At 38.6% G+C, this 21,387-nt stretch overlaps 1 protein-coding gene across 10 annotated transcripts in view; it reads right to left on the bottom strand.

Moving 5' to 3' along the window:
- Positions 1-21,387, bottom strand: part of Csnk1g1 (casein kinase 1 gamma 1) — a 131,264-nt gene that overhangs the window by 53,230 nt on the left and 56,647 nt on the right. For 9 of the 10 annotated variants that reach the window (XM_027411313.2, XM_027411314.2, XM_035443779.1 and 6 more), the window contains one exon: positions 14,652-14,721. In XM_027411313.2, the coding sequence (XP_027267114.1) occupies positions 14,652-14,721 (70 nt within the window). Of the gene's footprint in view, positions 1-14,651; positions 14,722-18,840; positions 18,890-21,387 lie in introns of those variants that run through there. The other variant, XM_035443784.1, reaches the window with a different exon arrangement.

Genomic DNA, 21,387 nt, shown 5'->3' with positions numbered 1-21,387 from the left:
CAGTTTTGTTTTTTTTTTTTTTTTTTTTTTTTTTTTTTTTTTTTTTTTTTTTTTTTTTTTTTTTTTTTTTTTTTCGAGACAGGGTTTCTCTGTATAGTTTTGGAGCCTATCCTGGCACTCGCTCTGGAGACCAGGCTGGCCTCAAACTCACAGAGATCCGCCTGCCTCTGCCTCCCGAGTGTTGGGATTAAAGGTGTGAGCCATCAAGGCCCGGCCGACGACGTGTTTTGTTTTGTTTTTCAAGACAGGGTTTCTCTGTGTAGCCTGGCTGTCCAGGAACTCTCTGTAAACCAGGCTGGCCTCAAACTCAGAGGGACAGTTTTACAAGTAAGGGTCACTGGCATCTTTTAGGATGAGTAAGAGCTGACTAGGCTGGAGTGGGTAATGTGTCAAGCTTGCAGGCTAAGAAAACATGAAAGCCAGGCAGTGGTCACTCACACCCTTGATCCTAGCACTCTGGAGACAGAGACAGGTGGATCTCTTTGAGTAACAGGACAGGCTCCAAAGCTACACAGAGAAACTATGTCTTAAAAACAAACAAACAAACAAAAAAAAAAAAAAAAAAAAAAAACCGCAAGCATGCAAGCATGTAAGGAGCCTTTGAAAGCCGGGTGAGACTATAAAATTTCATAATGTTTTGCTCTTAAGAGTTTTCTTTCCTTTCTCTAACATTATATGTGTATGAATGTTTTACCTGCATGTATGCATGTGCACCATGTGTGTGCCTGGTGCCTTTAAAGGTCAGAATATGGTGCTGGATTCCTAGAAACTGGTGGTGTTGAGAACCCAGATTCTCTATAAGAACAAGTACTGTTAACTGATGAGCCATTTCTCCAACTCTTCTCAGGAGTTTTTCTCTAATCTTGAAGTAATTATTAAACAATTTCTTTAAAAATAAAGGTAGACTGGGGATGGAGATTGCTTAGTGGTTACGACTACCTGTTGCTCTTTCTAAGGATCTAGGATCTATTCCCGGCACCCACATAGTGGCTCACAACGTCTGTAACTACAGTTCCAGTGGATGTGATGCCCTCTTCTGACCTCCATGGGCACTATACATGCATGTGGTACACAGACATACACACACACACACACACACACAATCTATACACATAAAATGATATGAAAACAATTTAGGCTGGGCGTAGTGGATCATGACTTTAATCTTAGCAGTGAGGAGGCAGAGGCAGGAGGATATCAATGAGTTAGAGGCTAGCCTGGTCTACAAAGAGATTCCTGGGCCAGTCAAGGCAACATAGAGACAATATTTCAAAAAATCAAAACAAAACAAAAACTACCCCTGCCAAAAAACTCACAAATAAAATTTAAAAAAAAGAAGAAAGTTATGGTAGTGGTAACTGATAAATGGTAAGCAATATTTAAGTAAATAGAAAGTCCAGGATTTTATCCCAGTACCCTATACCCATGTTGTCTCAGTACATCATAAATATGATTTTTACACGAAATAGTTTTTTTTCTACATCATGAATATTCTCAAGGGCTAGGACTATACCTCTGTGATAAAGTACTTAACTACTCAGTCATGATTTAAAAAAATAATAATTTTGAAACAAGTGTTTCATGTAGCCAGAGTCATCTTGAACTGACCACAATGCTGAGGACAACCATGAACTTCTTTTCCTCCTGCCTCTTCCTCTCAAGTGCTGTGATTAAATGCAGTGATTATATTATACTTACCTAACATAAAAAATGTAATTTTAACATGCAATTTATTTTTAATATTTTCTAACCTTTATTTTTATTCTCTGTGTATGAGTGTTTTGCCTGCATGAGTATCTGTATATTACATGCATGGAGTGCCAGAGGAGGCCAGAAGGGGAAATCAGATCTGCTAGGACTAGAGCTAGAGATAGTTGAGAGCTGCCATGTGGATGTTGGAGATTGAACCGGGGTCCTTTGGAAGATCTACCAGGGCTCTTAACTGCTGAACTGTCCAATCCTAAATATAGAATCAATTTTTAAATTATATTTTAAACTTTTAGGGGAAGGGCAAAATTTTTGAAATTCAATATGCAGTTTATACTTACATTTAGATTAAACAACTTCAGTTCTGGATGTAGTTATGACAGACAGAAGTGAGGCTGGAGATTAGTTCTATTCTTAGCATTCAGCATGACCCAAGTACACACAACCCTCTCCTTCCTTTCAACCTAAGTCTGCTTCTGTGGAGCTGTGCCCACCTTTCATATTTGTTAAAACAGTAGTTTGGTGTTTTTTGTTTTGTTTTTTTGAAAATATCATTTCTAAGCCAGGTGGTGGTGGTACACGATTTTAATTCCAGCACCTGGGAGGCAGAGGCAGGCACCTATCTGAGTTTGAAGCCATCCTGGTCTACAGAGTGCCCTACTAAACCTAACCCCAACCTGAGTTTCAGGACAGTCAGAGCTACACAGAGAAACCCTGTCTCAAAAACAAAGAAAACATCATTTCATTGGATAATCACTAAAAGAGTGGAGCAAGATATTCTATAGGCCAGTCAGGGATGATGAATTAAAGCAATATGAACTAAAAAGTAAGAGGAAAATGCAATGCAAAATTAAATGTGTATTAGCCTGTTCAAAGCTTAAGAATGTAAAGGTGTAGAGCTGACAAACTCTTTTTTTGAGACAGGGTTTCTCTGTGGCTTTGGAGTCTGTCCTGCAACTAGTTCTTGTAGACCAGGCTGGTCTCGAACTCACAGAGATCCGCCTGCCTCTGCCTCCCGAGTGCTGGGATTAAAGGTGTGAGCCACCAACGCCAGGCCTGACAAACTCTTTAGTGGATGGACTATAAATTACTTAAGAATTACAGAAAGAAAATGGAAGTATTAACTGATCACTAATGTTAAAAAATACATCTTTTAGCTGGGTGGTGGTGGTGGTGGTGGTGGTAGCAGTAGTAGTAGTGGTGGTGCACACCTTTAATTCTAGCACTTGAGAGGCAGAGGCAGGTGGATCTCTGAGTTCAAGGCCAGTCTGGTCTACAGAGTGAGTTATAGGACAGCCAGTGCTGTTACAAGGAGAAACCCAGCCTTGAAAAACAAAAACAAAATGCATCTTTTGTTGTGTTTTGCTAAAGTGTGCTTATAAATTTTCATTCCAAAAATGTAAGAGGGCTTTAGGAAGCAAGTAAGTTGCCATTTTGAAAGTGGGGACAAGGAATATATATCTTAGTCTTTTAAAACAAACAAACTCTCTATGAAGGACAAGCTGGCTTCAAACTCACAGAAATCTGCCTATCTGCCTCTGCCTCCTGAGTCCTGGGATTAAAGGTATGCACTACCGTGTCTGCTTTATAGTTTTTTACTGGAATGGAAAGATAATATTCTTCAAAGCCAGACTGGTCTACAGAGCGAATTCCAGGACAGGATCCAAAGCTACATGAGAAACCCTGTCTCAACAAAACAAAACAACTTTTACCTATAATGAAGACTTTTGTTCCACAGTACTTGATGGCTTTTAGAATATTAAGTATTGGATCCCCTCTAAATGATTGACCTTGATGTACTAAGACAAGGATGAAGAATGTCTGAAGGCTTCGTGAACCCCATGACAATCACTGAGTTTACTCTAGACTTCAGTTTAGAATGAAACTTACCCTACTCTCAACTTTAAACAAGCATCCACTAAGGTAGTGGTTCTCAACCTGTGGACCCCTTGGGGGATGGGGGAGTTAAACGGCCCTTTCACAGGAGTTGCCTAAGACCATTGGAAAACACAGATACTTAGTTGGGCGTTGGTGGTGCACGCCTTTAATCTCAGCGCTTGGGAGGCAGAGGCAGAGGTAGGTGGATCTCTGTGAGTTCGAGACCAGCCTGGTCTACAAGAGCTAATTCCAGGACAGCCTCCAAAGCCACAGAGAAACCCGTCTTGAAAAACCAAAAACAAAACAGAAACAAACAAAAAAGAAAACACAGATACTTACAATTCATAACAGTAGCAAAACTACAGTTATAAAGTAGCAACAAAAGTAATGTTATGGTTGGGGATCAGCACATCATGAGGAACTTTGTAAAGTGTCACAGACTAGAAAGGTGGAGAACCGATGCCTACTGGGCTTCACTATGCCTTATTCAATGTCCAGGAATGTAGAGAACCACTGTCCTAAGGGGTATCACTATGCCCTAAGTCAATGTCCAAACCTTGGCTTTTCGAATATGGAAGAAAAACAAATAGACAAGGAGTAAGAAATGTAAATATTAAGACAAAACAACACCAAATGCACACCCTAGCATTAAAGAGGAGAAAGTGGCACCAAGAACATTAGCCATTGTGATTATCTGAAAAATGAACCTCATTGACAGGCTCTTCTAAATCTTTGCCTATGTAAGCACAGTAACAATTTTCTGGAACTATCAATAACTTCCCAGTATAGTTACCTTATACATAAATTAATTGGGCTTATTTCCAGAATTTTACCTTCTGTTTTGAATATAAAATATAAATTCCAAGTAACAAATGTTGCCTTCACACTGAGCAAATGCCTCCAGTTGGTCTGCACTTTGCAAAAACAACATACTAAAGGATGTCAGTACTCTGTAATTGTGAGGCATGCATAGGTCAACAATTTCACAACACTGTACTGTAAATGAAAAAATACGAACGATCCAAAATGTGTAAAATATAAGTTTTTTTTCTTGCAAGAGAGATTTTCCAAACTTTTACAGTAACATAAATTATAAAACTATGAGTGGCCTTTTACATCTTCCTCTTTGTTTGTTTGTTTGTTTGTTTGTTTTTGGAGACAAGGTTTCTCTTTGTGGCTTTCAAGCCTGTCCTGCAACTCACTCTGTAAACCAGGCTGGCCTTGAATTCACAAAGAGCCTCCTGCTTCTGCTGGGATTAAAGGTGTGCTTATTTATTTATATGTGTGTCTCTGCCATGATGCTTGTGTGGAGGACAGAGGGCAGCTTTAGAAAGTGGGTTCTGGAGACTGAAGTCAAGAGTCAGGCTTGCACAGGAAGCAATTTTTACTTGTTGAGATCTCTCTGCTCCTTACCCCTCTCCTCCACTTTTTATCTCCTTTGAGACAGAATTTCAATATGTAGCCTCCTGAGTCCTGGTACTGCAGGCATGTGCCATCAGGCCTGACTCTGAGTACTAAAGAACAATGAAGTGTCAACTGTTCCTCCAGAAGAGGAACAAGTCTCTCACAGCATTATATGTAATTGTTTTGGCTTCTATTTGACTATACAGTAGCATTAACGAATAAGATCCCAGTATAAAAGCAGTCTTTCAGTGTGTCTAATATTCGTAATGTTTTGACATGATATAGTTATCTACAGTTACCTACACAGCTCTTACTAGACAGTTTCTTGATCCAGTTACATCCTCCACCCCCATAACTGTAGGGGAGTATTATTCTAAGGTGTGTTGCATTTTTCCTATTGCTTTGGTTAACAATTCAGAGATGTGCTTGATTAAATAAAATTAATCTTTGAGCAGGAGTATGACTCAGCAAACAAGACAAGGAAATTATAAGAAAATGTCCAACTTGTTCCTTGTATAATCAAACTCCCCTATCTGCATGTAGTAACCCAAAGGGTATTCAAAGAAATGAAATTTGGCAAATGGATGTGTTTCATTCTGCAGAATTTGGAAAATAAAAATGCGTTCACCATACTATAGATACCTATTCAGGAATTCAATGGGCAACTGTTATGAGTTGAGAAAAGGCTGATTCTGTAATTCCTTATCTATTAGCCATTATGGGGATAACTGCACAAATTAAGACTGAACAATGCTCCAGACTATGTGTCTAGCAAAATGAAAAAGTTTTTTTAATACTATAACATAAAGCATATTACAGGTATATCACACAACCCCACAGGACAAGCACTTATAGAAAGGTTTAATTGAACTTTAAAAGAAAAGATTAGCCAGGTGGTGGCACAAGCCTTTAATCCCAGCACTCAGGAAGTAGAGATAGGTGGATCTCAGTGAGTTCAAGATCAGCCTGGTCTACAGAGAAAGTTCCAGGACTGCCAGGACTGTTTCACAGAAAAACCCTGTCTCAAAAAACAAACAAAAAAGTATTTTAATAAACAGAAGGGAGTAATAAAAACACCCAGAAATAGATTAAACAATGCTTTATTAACTTTAAATTTCTTAAATGGTAATGAAAAAGGAACAACAGTGGTAGAGAGACATTGGGTAACAGAAAAAAACCTGATGACTTAAATCAACCTATATATTTTAAAGATGTATTAAGCTAAGAATGGAAAACAGGATATGAGTTATGTTAGGGGAGAGGTTTCGCTTTTGTTTCCATAGGAGAAGAAAAACTATAGATACCATCAAGATTAATAAAGAATAGATTTGAACAGGAGAGCCTTCCTGATGAGGAAAGGAGATAGTTAAGAGTTAAACTGGCTTAATGGTATAGTATATTTCCACCAGGATAAGATTTCATAAGTTTTTGTTGTCCTTTACAACTATAAAAGGCAAATTATCTTTTTGAAGTCCCAATTTAATAAAATTTTAAAGCTGCCTTTATGGTTGGAGTGTACCTCTCTCCTTCTCTAAACCCAAGCATGTTTGTTGAAGGAAAATCCAAAATCTCTGTCTTATGTTAGAAGAGCCACCTGATGTGGAACAGAAGAAAACCAATAACCCCAAATCCTTCGGTTTCATTAACTATTTAAAACTTTTCATAGACATAAATATTAGCTCTAAATTTATAGGACTACTCTGTATATGACATTTAAAACATTTAAGTTTCAGCAGTGAACTGTAACTAGTCCTAACAGTGACCTTTGACGTTTCTAATAGAAAGTGGGACCTCACAATGAAGACTCCATAGGGATGTGGTAATGCCATGAAGGGGACAAGCACCACACAAAGATCAGTATTAGACTACCAACCACTAAGGACAACTCTAAAGTTGCTTGCTGAGATTCTAGCCTCACACATGACTCTACTGTTTTTCAACGGGTTTCTTTTTAAAGAACTGTCACCCTTGAAATCCTAATGTCCTAAAAGATACCTATCAAATGATGTGATCTGTGACAATTGTTGGTTGGTTTTGTTATCTGGTGATGATGCTATCCCAATAGCTAAATGTCCTGAAATATAGTACTGTGAGAGGCCCAGAGTTTTCGAAAAAAAAAGCCTTAGAACCAGTAGCCTTGTGGCTGGCTTGCTACCAAAGCTCTACAGTGGCAGACTCTTAGTATAGGGAACTTGATGAAGCAGCCCATAGATGGGAAGCCTATTGTCTAGCATTATTATCCTTGTTTTTAGTTTTTCAGTATTTTAATTGTTTTAAATGACAACATTCTGGGCTAGAGAGATGACTCAGTGGATAAGAGCACTGGCTGTTCTTCCAAAGGTCCTGAGTTCAATTCCCAGCAACTACATGGTGGCTAACAACCATATGCAATGAGATCTGTATAAATAATAAATAAATAAATCTATTAGGGCTACTTTGCTATGATGAAACACCATGACCAAAAGCAACTTGGAGAATGTGGTGGTTTGAATAAAAATGGCCACCATAGGCCCACTTTTAGGAGGTGCGGCCTTGTTGGAGGAAGCGTGTCACTGGGGGTGAGTTTTGAGATTTCAGATGCACAAGCATGGCCATTGTGTTAAAGTCTCTTCCTGCTGCCCATAGATCAGTATGTAAAACTCTCAGCTTGCACACTGCCACATTTCCCACTAGGATGATAATGGACTAACCCTCTGAAACTGTAAGCCCAGCCCCAATTAAATGTTTTCCTTTATAAGAGTTGCTGTGTTCATAGCAATAGAAACCCTAACTAAGACAGGGAGGAAAAGGTTTATGTGGCTTACTTATTCTGAATCACAGTCCATTGAGGAAAGCCAAGTCAGGAACTCAAACTGGGCAGGAACTGGGACATATGGCTGAGGCAGAAGCCATAGGAGGAGTGCTGCTTATTGGCTTGCACCTCATGGTTTGCTCAGCTTGCTTTCTTACAGAATCTGGGACCACATGCCCAGAGGTGACACCATTTACAATGGGTTGGGCCCTCTCCTCCCACATCAATCACTAATTAAGAAAATGCCCTAAGGCTTGCCTCCAGTCCTATTTTATTTTTTTGGTTTTTCAAGACAGGGTTTCTCTGTGTAATTTTGGAGCCTATCCTGGCACTTGCTAGGTAGATCAGGCTGGCCTTGAACTCACAGAGATCCACCTGCCTCTGCCTCCCGAGTGCTAGGATTAAAGGTGTGCGCCACTAACACCCGGCTACAAATCTTCATTTTTTTAAAATCAGAAAATATTTAATGAAAATGGATACATAAAAACACTAGGATTGCTGGGTGGTGGTGGCACACGCCTTAATCCCAGCACTTGGGAGGCGGAGGCAGGAAGATCTCTATGAGTTGTAGGCCAGCCTGGTCTACAAAGCTACACAGAGAAACCCTGTCATGTAAAACAAAACAACAACAACAGCAACAACAAAACACTAAGGTGACAGGTGCTGTCATGTATGCCTGTATTCTCAGCTACTCAGGAGGCTAGAGTAGAAGGCTCCCTTGAGCCCAGGAGTTGGTAAAGAGATTAAAATTTTCTTTAAGATACTTTTATGAAATGTAAATGTTAGTTTTTCCCCAGGACTTTATATACATGTACACATACACACCTTTCCATCCCCCTTTTTAGGTAGCAGAGTAGTAGGTTTATGTAACACGATAAAAGATCCAAAAACTGACATTCGGGTTCTAGTTTTAAGCTGAAGATCAGAGAAGCAAAGCAGCCAAGCCAGTAGATCTCACCTCTACCCAGCTGAAATGGCAATCCTGTCTCCACAAATCCTCAGAGGCAAAAGGCTCTGGATTCCCTGTTTCCTCCTCCTTTTATTTCTTTCTCAGCCTAGTCATGTGATTCCTGTCTCCAACTCCCTAGTGCTGGGATTAAAGGCATGTGATCCCAAGTGTTAGGATCAAAGGCATGAGCTGTTACTCTTCACTCTTGTGAGGTCAGGGTGGCCTTCAACTCAGATAGCCATCTGCCTGTCTCCCGAGTCCTGGGATTAAAGGTGTGTGCCATCACTGTCTAGTTTCTATAGCTAACTAGTGTGGCTGGCTTTGCAAACTGATCTCCAGTGGCTTTATTAGATCATAAACAATATATCACCACAGGTTTAGATGGCTATATTAACTGAGATGCAATTGTTGAGAGTGGACAAGATACTATTTGTCCACTGGTTTAATATTAGAGAGTCGAAACAGTTCTTTGGCTATTTACAGGACACTTATGTCTCAAGATCTGATAAAAAGATTTATATCTTGTTTACTTAATCCTTGTAGAAGTAATTAGGATGCTTCACCCAAATACCATGAATTTGTTATTCATATCTCTTTTCTGCTCCTTAAGACAAATAATCATTAACTACTGGCACAAAAAAATATCAGGATGAGTGTGAAAAGGAGAGAATGTACTCATAGACAGAAGCTACAGTTCCCTGGAGTAAAATATGGCTCCAAGTGTTTACACGCTGAGAGCTCATCAATTTAACCAGATGCCTAGTCAAGTGGAGGGAATTTACCGTTAAGTCACTCTAGTACTTTCACTAAATATGCTAAATATGTCAAAGTTATTGTTTAAAAACATTATTTGTGGGGACCAACAAGAGATCACAAAGGTTAAAGCATTTGCCACACAAGCCCAATGACCCATTTCTCTTAAAAATGATAAATTTTTATTACTTTAAAATTATGTGTATACGTGTGTTGGGGTATGTGCATCTGAACCCAAATGTTCACAGAGGCCAGAAGAAGGCACAGGATTCCATTTATTTCTAATGAATATATCACCCTGAATCCTGAAATACTGCCTATCCATCATGTAACTGAACTATGTGAGACTTTTAAATATACTGGAGAGCAGGAAAGATGGTTCAACCATTAAAAAAGGACCTGAGCTGAATCCCCAGCATCCATACTTAGTGTCTCACCACTGCCTGTAACTCCAACTCTAGGTGATCCAATACCTTTGGCCATTTTGGATACCTGCATTCATTCGTACATACCACTCCCCACACCTATACACAATTAAAAAGGAATTTTAAAATTATTTTTCCTTTTTATTTATTATGTATATGGGTGTTTGCCTGCATGTATACACGCAGAACCTACAGAGACCAGCCAGGGCATCAGAATCCCCTAGGACTGAAGTTATAGAAGGTTGTGCACTACCATGTAAGTAGGACCCTGAGACTTCTGAAGAGATCCATGTGTTCTTAACCACTGGGACATCCCTAGATCCAAAAAATAATTCCTTAAGTACAGTGTTGGTGATGCAAGCCTTTAATCCTAGCACTAGGGAGCCAAAAGCAGGTGGATCTTTGTGACTTCCAGGCTACATAGTAAGAACCTGTCTTTAAAAACAAGGGGAAAAAAAAGAAAGAACTTTAATCACAGTTTAAAGATAGTCAATACAGAATAAAACAATGTTTTAGTATTTAGTGATAGTGCGATAAAATAAATTATTTGAGAGGGTTAGATGGTTAAAAGTAATTGCAACTATAAAATGCTGTTTGTATAAAAAAGATCTGTAGGTTGCAGCTGAGTGTAAATCTATAAAAGCATTCAAAGCTAACTATGTGAAACAGATGTCAAAAAGCTAAGGGAGGAACTAGGATTGCAGGTTGTTTTGCATCTGTTAAGGACTGGAGTTCCAGCCTTAGCTCCTCACAAAAAACCCAACCAACCAAACCAAGGATCATTATCAAAACATCACAATATTTGTATCAATAACTATATATTATGTGTGTGAATTTAATAAAGGGAAGAAATTTGGCTTGAAAATAGACTTGCAAGTGTATGGTAAGCAGTAGTACAAAGCAGCTGAGATGAAAACCAAGTATGCACTATGAAATGAACAAAATGGCAGATTTTTAAACCAAGTTGGGTAACTCCAAATACCCTTTAGTTTCCAACATTGAATTTTACACCTCAAGGAATAGTAAATAGTATGGCTACAAGTCAAGCAGATGGACAATTATTTATTAAGAAAATTCAAAAGAAGGGGCTGGAGAGATGGCTCAGCAGTTAAGAGCACTTGTTGCTCTTCCAAAGGACTTGGGTTTGATTCCCAGGGCCCACATAGTGATTCACAACCATTTGTGACTCCAGATTGGGCAGATCTAAGACCCTCTTCTTGTCTCTGAGGGCAACAAGAACACATGGTAAACAGACATATATGTAGGCTCATATACATAAAATAAAATAAAATAAAACTAAAAGAGGTTGCTGGAATTTTTTTGTTTGTTGTTTTTGAGGCAGGGTTTCTCTGCGTGTAGTCTAAAAAGGTTTTTAAAGAAAATTCAAAAGCAATTCTTGCTCTAGGGTAGTGGTTCTTAACCTGTGGGTCACAACCCCTTGGGGGGAGGTCACATATCAGATATCCAGCCTACCAGATATTTACAATACAATTCATAACAGCAAAATTACAGTTATGAAGTAGAAGCAAAATAATTTTATGGTTGGGGGTTACTACAACATTAAGAATTGTATTAAAAGGTCATAGCATTAAGATCGTTGAGAACCACTGCACTAGGGTAAATTGCAAACATTCCCAAAGTTCTCATCTTAGAAAAGCCTGGCCACTTGTTAGTTACAGACAAGAATGTTAAGATAACATGCACTCCAGTTATTTTAAGAGCACTGGGTAAAATCAGGCAGAGTTGTACACCTGTAACTCCAATACACAGGAAGTAAACAGAGAAAGAAGGATTTCAAGTTGAAGAATAGCTTGAGATACAAAGAAAATTCTAGGCCAGACTAGGATATACAGCAAGATACTATCAAAACCAACCAACAACAACAGAAAGAAAGGGGCTGGAGAGATGGCTTAGCAGTAAAGAGTACTGGCTACTATTTCAGAGGACCCATGTAAGAGTTCCAACACTCAGCTGGAGCTGACAAACTGTCGGTAGCTCCACTTCTAGGAAATCTGACATCCTTTTCTGGCAACAAGCATGCACAAAGTATATATACATACATGCAGGCAAAACACTCATACACATAAATCTTCGAAAGAAAGAAGCCAATGTGCAAGCTTGAATGTTAAAAAAAGACAAAAAACACCACTGAATTTCATAGAAAATATAGATGACACTGCAGAGATGGCTCAGTGGATGAAGTACTTGCCTATAACTCTAATGAAAGGGAATTCACTGGCTAGCTAGCCTAACCAAAATGGTGAGGTACACTGAGAGACACTTTCAAAAAATAAGGTGAAGGGCAATAAAGGACACACAACATCAACTCTAGCTTACACACACCCCCTAAAAATAAACATCCAAACAAAAAATAATAAAATGCAGAAGATGTTATAATTTTCAGATGGTTGTCCAGAAGAGACACCGGGTTAAAAACCTACAATAGTCAAGTCAGTGAGAGCTGGCCTAAATAGAACAACAGCACCCTCCTGTTCTCACTGGCAGCAAACATACACACCAGTATTAGGGCTTCTAGTTTTTCTTTTCTGCTTTTTTTTTTTTTGTTTGTTTGTTTGTAATTTGCAACCCCCTTTCTCTAATCTTCTTTGTATCATGCTTCTTTACAAAGAATGTCCAAACCTCTAGATTGCAGTGTTTTGTGTTTAGAAAGAGCAGGACTCCAACAGCACAGATTTCTCATATAATGAATTTTTCCCACAGAGAATTTTTGAACAGAGGGTCTTGCACCTATCATGTAAATGTTCTACTACTGACCTATATGCTAGCTCTGTTTTGCATTTTCAGATGCTGTGATCTCAATCTGTTGGGCTCAAGTGACCCTTCTACCTCAGTCTTGAATATTGCTAGGATTATAGATGTGCAATACTGTGCATGACCACGTGGCTTCATATGTTTCCCTCTGCCCACTCAAACATTTGCTGGGTTGGATTAGGCACGCTTTAACCTATGTCTAAGATTTGTGAGATGTGTATAATTTTTTTTTTCATGACTAGGCTAAGACCCTGAAATTTTTGAAACTTACAACATTATGAGCCAGGTGTTATAGTTCCCACCTGAAATCCTAGTACTTGGGAGGCTGAAGGATTACCATGAATTCAAGTCCAGATTGGGCTACACAGTAAATTTTAAGCCAGCTGTGGTAACAAACCAAATCAAACCAAAATCAAATCAACATTATCAAACTAAGAAAAATATTGAAGCAAAAACTGAGAAGCAGGTGTGGTGGTGTACACCCTTAATCTGAGCACTTAGATGAAAACTGGAGCAGCAGGAATCTTGGCTAGTTTGGGCTAAGAAACCCTGTCTCAAAACGAACAACTCAATCAATGTGGTCCAAGTTTCTTTGAGGAATCTATAGATAATCCATTTTTAGAAATGTATGCATCAAATTCTATGAATTTTTAAATCATACAATTATAGTGGTTATATATGTGGCAATGTTATTACAAAATACAGAAATGTCAGAGAAGAAGCAAGGACAGGAAGGAAGAAATAGTGGCAAGTTAGGGAGAAGGCCTAAAGACGCATGTTTGTCAGATAAGTGATCGTGTGGGAGAGCTAACGTTTTCATGTGGGGAAAAACAATGGAAAACTAGAAATGATCTGGAAGCCCTGAGTTACAATGAGAGTGTCCTTGCGAACTTACAATGTTCTAGATTATACAGTCTAGCTATATGTGGAAATATATATGTATAATTATTTATTTATAAACAAACAATAACAAAACCCCATCAACTTTATTCTGAGGCTAGAGAAGCAAGCTTCAAGTTATACAATATCCTGAGAACTTAGTTTCTAGTTACAATAAAAATCACTTTGCTATTATTTTTGCATGTGTGGGTATTTTGCCTGCATATATGTCTGTGCACCGTTTGTGTGGCTGGCGCCTGAGGAAGCCAGAAGAGGATGTGGGATACCCTGGAACTGGAGTTACAGATAGTTGGGAGCCACCATGTGGAAATCAAAACTGGGTAAGTCCCTGAAAGAGCAGCCAGTGCTCTTAACCACTGAGCCATTTCTACAGCCTATAAGTGGCTTTTGTAAATGAGCAAAACAATGAGTAAAACCCCAGTGTTGTATTTTAGAATTTATTTCAATCAAAGCTCTAAAGCACAGCATACAAATGACCAATCCTTTTTCCTCTTTTCCTCTGGCATAAAGTCAGGAGAGGGACAAATTTCAAATCCTCATAGTGCGCATGTGTGTGCGTGTGTTTATTTTTAAGATTTTATTTATTATGTATACAACATTCTGTGTGTGTGTGTGTGTGTGTGTGTGTTTATTTTTAAGATTTTATTTATTTATTATGTATACAACATTCTGCTTCCATGCATATCTGCACACCAGAAGAGGGCACAAGATCTCATAACGGATGGTTGTGAGCCACCATGTGGTTGATGGGAACCAAACTCAGGACCTCTGGAAGAGCAAGCAGTCAGTGCTCTTAACCTCTGAGACATCTCTCCAGCCCCACATGTGTGTTTTAAGCAAGTGAAAACATCTACTAAAGGTTGAACTGTGACAGGGTCACAACAGTAACAATCCCCACTTAACTGAACCTCCAGGAACCAGAGAGCAAGCAGCTTTTGGTGGGCTATATTGACCACCTATCCAATAAACAGGGACAGAAATAGTCTAGCAAAGGAGACAAACCAGACAAACTTCTTTAGGGTATCCAACTAAGTTGTATGTTAAAGAAAGGGAGAAAAATAAAGGCACTTACCTGTACTGCCAAGCTGTTTATAAAACCTGTACTCTAAATGAAGTTGTGGAGCACGTGATTTTATTGGTTCCTGAAACACAAGGGAAAAAGAAAACTGTGGTCAAATTTCAACAAATGGGCTTTTTTCCAATCTTAGATTTTCAGAATGAACAGGGATAAGATCCTTTCATGTTTCGGAGATAGTCTGCACGTGACAGTCTGTTCTTACCACAGTTGTCTTTGGAAGTACAGTTAGAAGATGATGAGCTGAATCATATGCAACCCCTTTCACAGGCAAAGACAGACTCTCCATGAGCTGAGCCATCACTCAAGAGCAGCTCTCCCATCGTAAAATGCTCTTCCAAAATGTGTTCACTCACCCATCCACCTTCTTTCTTTCCTTTCCTCCTTGCCAATAAATCACTGTGTAGCCCAGGATGACTTCAAAGTCTCAATCCCCCTGCCTCTCTGACTCCTGAATGCTAGGTGTGCACTACTGTGACTGGTCTAGACTCAAATCTTAAAAACAAAACAACAAAACAGTAGATATTTCTTGCTTGTGTTATTATGAATTCTGGGTAGTAAACATTTTATTTTTAGAAAAATTGTTACATGCTAAAAAACACTTCCAAACATGCAAAAAAAAAAAAAAAGAAGTAAAAATAATCTGAGGATCTACTGTTTTAGATAGCCATTATTAAAGCTTTAGTTAAAAAAAAATTTTTTTTTTGAGATCATGTACTTTGAATTCTTTACATAACTGTCAAACTTGTAAATCTCCTGTCTTACAAACCAGAATGCTGGGATCAGAGGTATGCACTGGCTCCAAGTACTTATCTGTATCTATTATATAGTATAAACTTCTGTAGATCATTTTATATGAAGGAGATCTGATTATATTTGCTGTTTACTGTGTGCGTGTAAGCTATGTAACACTTGTACTGGCTGAAAAACAATCTGTGTATGCATGTACTTGCTGTTTTCAGCTTTCAATGTCATGGATAATACTGTTACAAACATTCCTACATGTATTTCTGTTTATACTTACAAGAACTAAAGACTATAAATGCAACATAAATGAGTAATTTGACTAATGTGGTATTCAGTTTTTTTTGTTTGTTTGTTTGTTTTGTTTAAGACAGGGTCTCTCTATGTAGTCCTGCCTGTCACAGAGGTCCACTTGTGTCTGCCTCAGTACTGAGATTAAAGGCATGCACTACCACACCTGGCTATGTGTTCAACTTTGAATAATAGTAATTTCTTTTCTTATTTAGGAAGGATGCTTTTAAAAGGTTTTATTAATATATATTAATTGTGGCAGTGGTGGTATACACCTTTAATCCCAGCAGGTGGATCTCTGAGTATGAGGCCAGCAATGGTCTACATAGTGGGTTCCAGGACTCTCAGTGCTATTACACAGAGAAACCCTCTGCGTGTGTGTGTGTGTGTGTGTGTGTGTGTGTGTGTGTGTGTGTGTGTGTCTGTGTCTGTGTGTCTGTGTCTGTGTGTCTGTGTGTGTCTGTGTGTGTCTGTGTGTCTATGATTTCATGCCACTTTCATACACAATTATAATGGAAATTCACACACAAACCCTGCTCCCCTCTCTACCACCCCATAGGTCCCTTTCTTTTTCCCAAAATAGTTCGCCTTTTATTTCATGTGTTGTTGTTTTCCTTTCTAAAAATGGATTCCATGTAAAAAAATAAAACAGTATCAGTCCTTCCAGCAAAAATGGGTCTTTTTTGTCAAGCACAGTAGTTTGTGCCTTCATTCTAGCACTTGGAAAGATGAGGCAGGAAGATCACAAGTTTGAGCCCAGCCTGAGATATATAATGAATTACAGGACACCTTATATTATAGAATGAGACCCCCACTAAAAACTACAACAAAACCTAAACCAAATAGAAACAATAACGGCAACAATAAAGGGAGTTTCTAAATCTTTATAGATAAAGCAGGCAAATAACCACACATTGCTCTATGTCACATTGACTGGTTAACTGTTCTGAACAGAAGTGTAGTATTGGCAAATAGCTAACAAGGCAGCAGAAGGCTATCATAAAAGATGTCAATTTGGTTTATAATGGTATATATATGATAGGTAAAAAGCTGTTCTGACCTCTCTTTAAAAAACTCATTATCAGCCAAGTGTGGTATCACCGGCCTTTAGGAGGTAAGCAGATCTCTGAGTTAAACAGTGAGACTGTCTCAACAAAACAAAATCACCAAACAACAAACAACCAAAAGCAAAAAACCAAAAAACCAAAACTCAACTAAATAAACAAAACTTGTCAACAAGCCAGGCATGTGTATAATCTCTACAACCTTAGTATTTAAGATGAGGCAGGAGGGTCTTGGTTTGAGGATAACGTGGACTATATGAAGGGCAGCCAGGGCTACAGAATAAGGTCCCTACTAAAAAACAAAACTAAAACAACCAATACTTCCTGAACTTGCACACTCAATTAGGCTGCCTACTATCAAAGCAGAAAGGTAGTTTTAGTACTATGGAGAAACTAGAACCCTTCTGTGTTGCTAGCCTTAATTTAAAATGGTGCAGATGCCAGCATGTCCACTTTCCCAGCATTTGGGAAATGAAGTCAGGAAAATCAGGAGTTCAAGGTTACCCTGGCTACATATCAAGTTCAAAGAAAGGTTAAATTACATTAAAGCCCACCTCAGAAAAATAGATAGATAGATAGATAGGCAGACAGACAGACAGACAGACAGAAAGGTGCAATTGAAAATGCTGTAGCCAATCAATTCTACTTCTAGGTATAGATTGTAAGTGTGTGCCACCACAATTGGTTTTATGTGGTGAGGGGAAACAGTACATGCTAGGTAAGCATTCTCCCAACAGAATTACATCCCAGCGCCTCAAACATTTATCATAATTTTTTAATAGCAACATTAAAAAACTTGTACTTCAGGCCAGGCGGCTGTGGCACATGCCTTTAATCCCAGCACTTAGGAAGCAGAGGAAGGCAGATCTCTGCGAGTTCAAGGCCAGCCTGGTGAGTTCCAGGACAGGCTCCAAAGCTAGAGACATCCTGTCTTGAAAAACCAAAAAAAAAAAAAAAAAAAAAAAAACAAAACCAAAAAACCCCAAACAAAACAAAAAAACAAAAACAAAAAACTCAAAAAAACAAACCTTCTATTTAAAAATACACAATAAAGGTCTACATTTTTCTTAGGACATAGAATCTATAAATCACAGAACTCAGAAGCTTCTTTCAGATTGCTTAATTCATTCATTCATCCTTGGTTTTTAGGAAAGTTTAAGCTAAATAAATTCAGACATTGAGTATTTTACACCCTCAAAGAACTCTATTAAAGCAGAACTCACAGCATTCAACAATCACTTGAGTTAGACTTTGAGTTTCCTAAGATTATAGTTAATTAAGAGAAATGCACATAATACTTGATAGTCACCTGACTGCTCTCTTCAGGTAGGACCACTCTTCATTTGGTTACAGGTCATCTAACTTATCACCAACAAAGTAGCCAGTTACAGAATGTGTCTAATAGCACAACCACCAGCAATAATTTCTTGAGAAATAGAGGGACAAAATGAGATGGAACTAGAGCAGGAAAACTACTGCCTGGCTCCAGAGAAATAATCTCTAGAGAATGGCAAAGCACAAGGGAAATTAATTTAAAAACCATAGGATCTTTACTTGAATTTCATGCTAGAAACCTTAGTAGAAAATATTCAATATGACCTTCAATATCTTAGTTAATAAAGAAAAGAATTAATCTTCATAGAATCTCAATGTTGAGAGTGAGCTTCTACCTCACATGTATTCACAAGACAGTTTTTTTTGTTTTGTTTTGTTTTGTTAATTACAGTAATGTACATCCTTGAGCTAGTCTCTTGTGCGCATGGCTGAAGACTATTCAAGCAAATATGGCTTCAGAACCTGTTCTGGAAGCATTAAGAATACAGAGTCTTCCAAACATACAAACAGCAGTTTAGAGAAAAGGAAGATGAATAACTTGTTAAGTAGCTGAGAATGACCTTGAATTCCAGATCTTCCTCTAGTTCCTGAGTACTGGGATTGCAGCCGTGAAAAGACACCATATTGGTTTTAGTTGTTGTTTTTCCAGGGGCATGATCTTTCATTCTATAAACCAGGCTAACAGTGAACTTTCAGTGATCCATCTTCTTTACCTCCCAACTGATGAAATGACAGATGGGGAGCCATCATACCTGGTTACTTTGTATCCTGACATGGATCCAAGAACTGAACACCAGTTCTCTGCAAGAACAAAAGTTCTCTTTACTGTTCAGCCACCTCTACAGTCCCTACTTTCATATTTTAAGCAGTCTTCAATTATTATTATTATTATTATTATTATTATTATTATTATTATTATTTGTGTATAAAGGAGAGGTGCATTACCCCCCCCGTCCGTCTGTGTGTGTGTGTGTGTAGTGTGTAGGCTGGAGGCCACTTTGGGGAGTTGGTTCTTACCTTCCACATTTATGGAGGTTCTAGGTATTGAGCTCAGGTTGTCAGCATTACATGGAAAGCATATATACCTTCTGAGCTAGCCTAACTGGCTACTTTGTGAATTTTTAAAAGTTCTTAAAAAGCAAAGAAGCAAGAGCCACAATGAAGAGCCAAACAAAGTAGAATTGAGGCGTTGAAGTAAGCCTTTAATCCCAGAACTTGGGAGGCAGATGCAGACAAATCTCTTGAGTTAGAAGCCAGCCTAGTCTATACAGTTAAGTTCCTGGACAACTGCAGCTACACAGAGAAACCTTGTCTCAAACAACAACATAAAAGAAACAGCAGTAGCAAGTTTCCTGCAATTCTGTAGCAGATGTTGACTGCCTATGATCAGAGAGCTGGCCATCTGCCAGAATCACAACTATTCTGAAACATACAAGTCTGCCTGAAATCTTAGATCAATGGCAGATGGCTGTCTTATATAATGGAAGGAGATCAATTACTATGCTCTATGTCCCTAATAAGTTCAACAGCAAGGGATGAAACCCCTAGATGGAGTTGCTATACTCTAGACAGGATTCTCATTCTTTCCTTCCTGACTTCTTCCATCTTCCTTCCTTTGAACCCAGGACCCCAACCAGGTTATATAGGCACTCTACCTCTGAGCTGTAACTACAGCCCCGAATTCTACTTTGTCTCACACAGAATAATCTTTAATTATCTGAGGTTACTGAACATACAAAGCAGAATAAAGCTTAATAAAAGGAAATGAAGGAAACAGATCTTTATAGGTCAAAGTGGTATGAACTTGATAGAAGAAATCTTGACAGAAAGCCTCAAAAGAAACCTTGAAAAATAAAGGGACAGTGTCAAATATATAGTAGTAGCTCAGAAATATAAAGATAAAAGTTTTTACATTGTTTTTTTTTTTTTTGCAAATGTTTTGTATTTAGTTTATTAAAACAGGGTCTCAGGGGCTGGAAGAAATGGCTCAGAGGTTAAGAACACTGGCTGCTCTTCCAAAGGACCTGGGTTTAATTCTCAGCACCCACACAGCAGCTCACAACTATCTATAACTCAGCTTCCAGAGAATCTGACACCTTCTCACAGACCTACATGTAGGCAAAACACCAAAGCCTACTTGTATTCACATTAAAATAAGGCGGTAGTGGCACACATCCTTTGATCCCAGCACCTGGGAGGCAGAGGCAGGTGATCCCTATGAGTTTGAGGCTAGCCTGGCTTACAGAAAAAATCTCAGGACAGCCAGAGCTACACAGAAACCATGACTCGAAAACACACACACACACACACACACACACACACACACACAAAAAAAAAAAAAAAAAAAAGGAAGAAAGAAAGAAAAAAAAGAAACAGGGTCTCACTGTATTTATTATATAGCACAGGCTGGCCTCCAACTTATAATATTCCTACGTCAGTCTCCACAGTGCTAGGATCACCAGGGGCCAGTAATATACTTGGCTTTGTTTTGAGGAGTACTTCTTCCTGTTCAGTAACCTCAGATAATTAAAGATTATTCTGTGTGAGACAGAAGTCAAATGGCAAATGCACTAGAGAATACTTTTCCAGAACTAAATTTCTCAACAGAAAAACAAATAGATAAACCCTTACTTGTATATTTTAAAAGGTATCTGACCTGTATCACTACATATGTTCCTTCTTTTCTGGCTCTAATTTCTCTACCAAGACCTCCCAGTCAAAGAAAAAAACAAACCAGTGCAGTTGCATAATAATCCCAGCTCTGAGGGTGCTGAAGTACAAGAGTTACCATCAATTTACCGTCAGCCTGGCTACCCATTGAGAACTGGGTCAGCCAGGGCTACAAACTGACCCTATCATAACAAGAAAAACAAGCAGGAAAAAGGGGAGGGTGGCATGTGGGTGCTGGTGACATAGGCTGGTGGTAGAGTGCTGGTCTAGCATACATTAAGTCCTAGATTCAAACTCTATTACAACAACAAACAACAACAAAAATAACCCCAAACCTGAGCATGGTGGCACAAACCTGTAGTCCCAGCACTCGAATGGAAGCAGGAGGATCAGGATACCTCAGGTATATATTGAGTTTGAATTTAAGGCCAGCCTCAGTAACAGGAAACACCTCAAAAAGGGGAACAGAGCTGGGAGAGTTTCAAAGAAATTGCCTGTTCTAAGTACTGATAGTTGGCTGGCAGCTGCTACTCTTTCACAAAACAATCCTAACAACCCTCAAACTGACAAGCAAAAGAAGATAAAAAGACTAAGCAGGGCCATAGAGAACGTTTTTTATGGGAGTTTTG

The sequence above is a fragment of the Cricetulus griseus genome, chromosome 4 (assembly GCF_003668045.3).
Source record: "Cricetulus griseus strain 17A/GY chromosome 4, alternate assembly CriGri-PICRH-1.0, whole genome shotgun sequence".
Lineage (NCBI taxonomy): Eukaryota > Metazoa > Chordata > Mammalia > Rodentia > Cricetidae > Cricetulus > Cricetulus griseus.
Note: the sequence above shows the minus strand (reverse complement) of the source record. Positions and strands in the feature narration are given on the sequence as shown.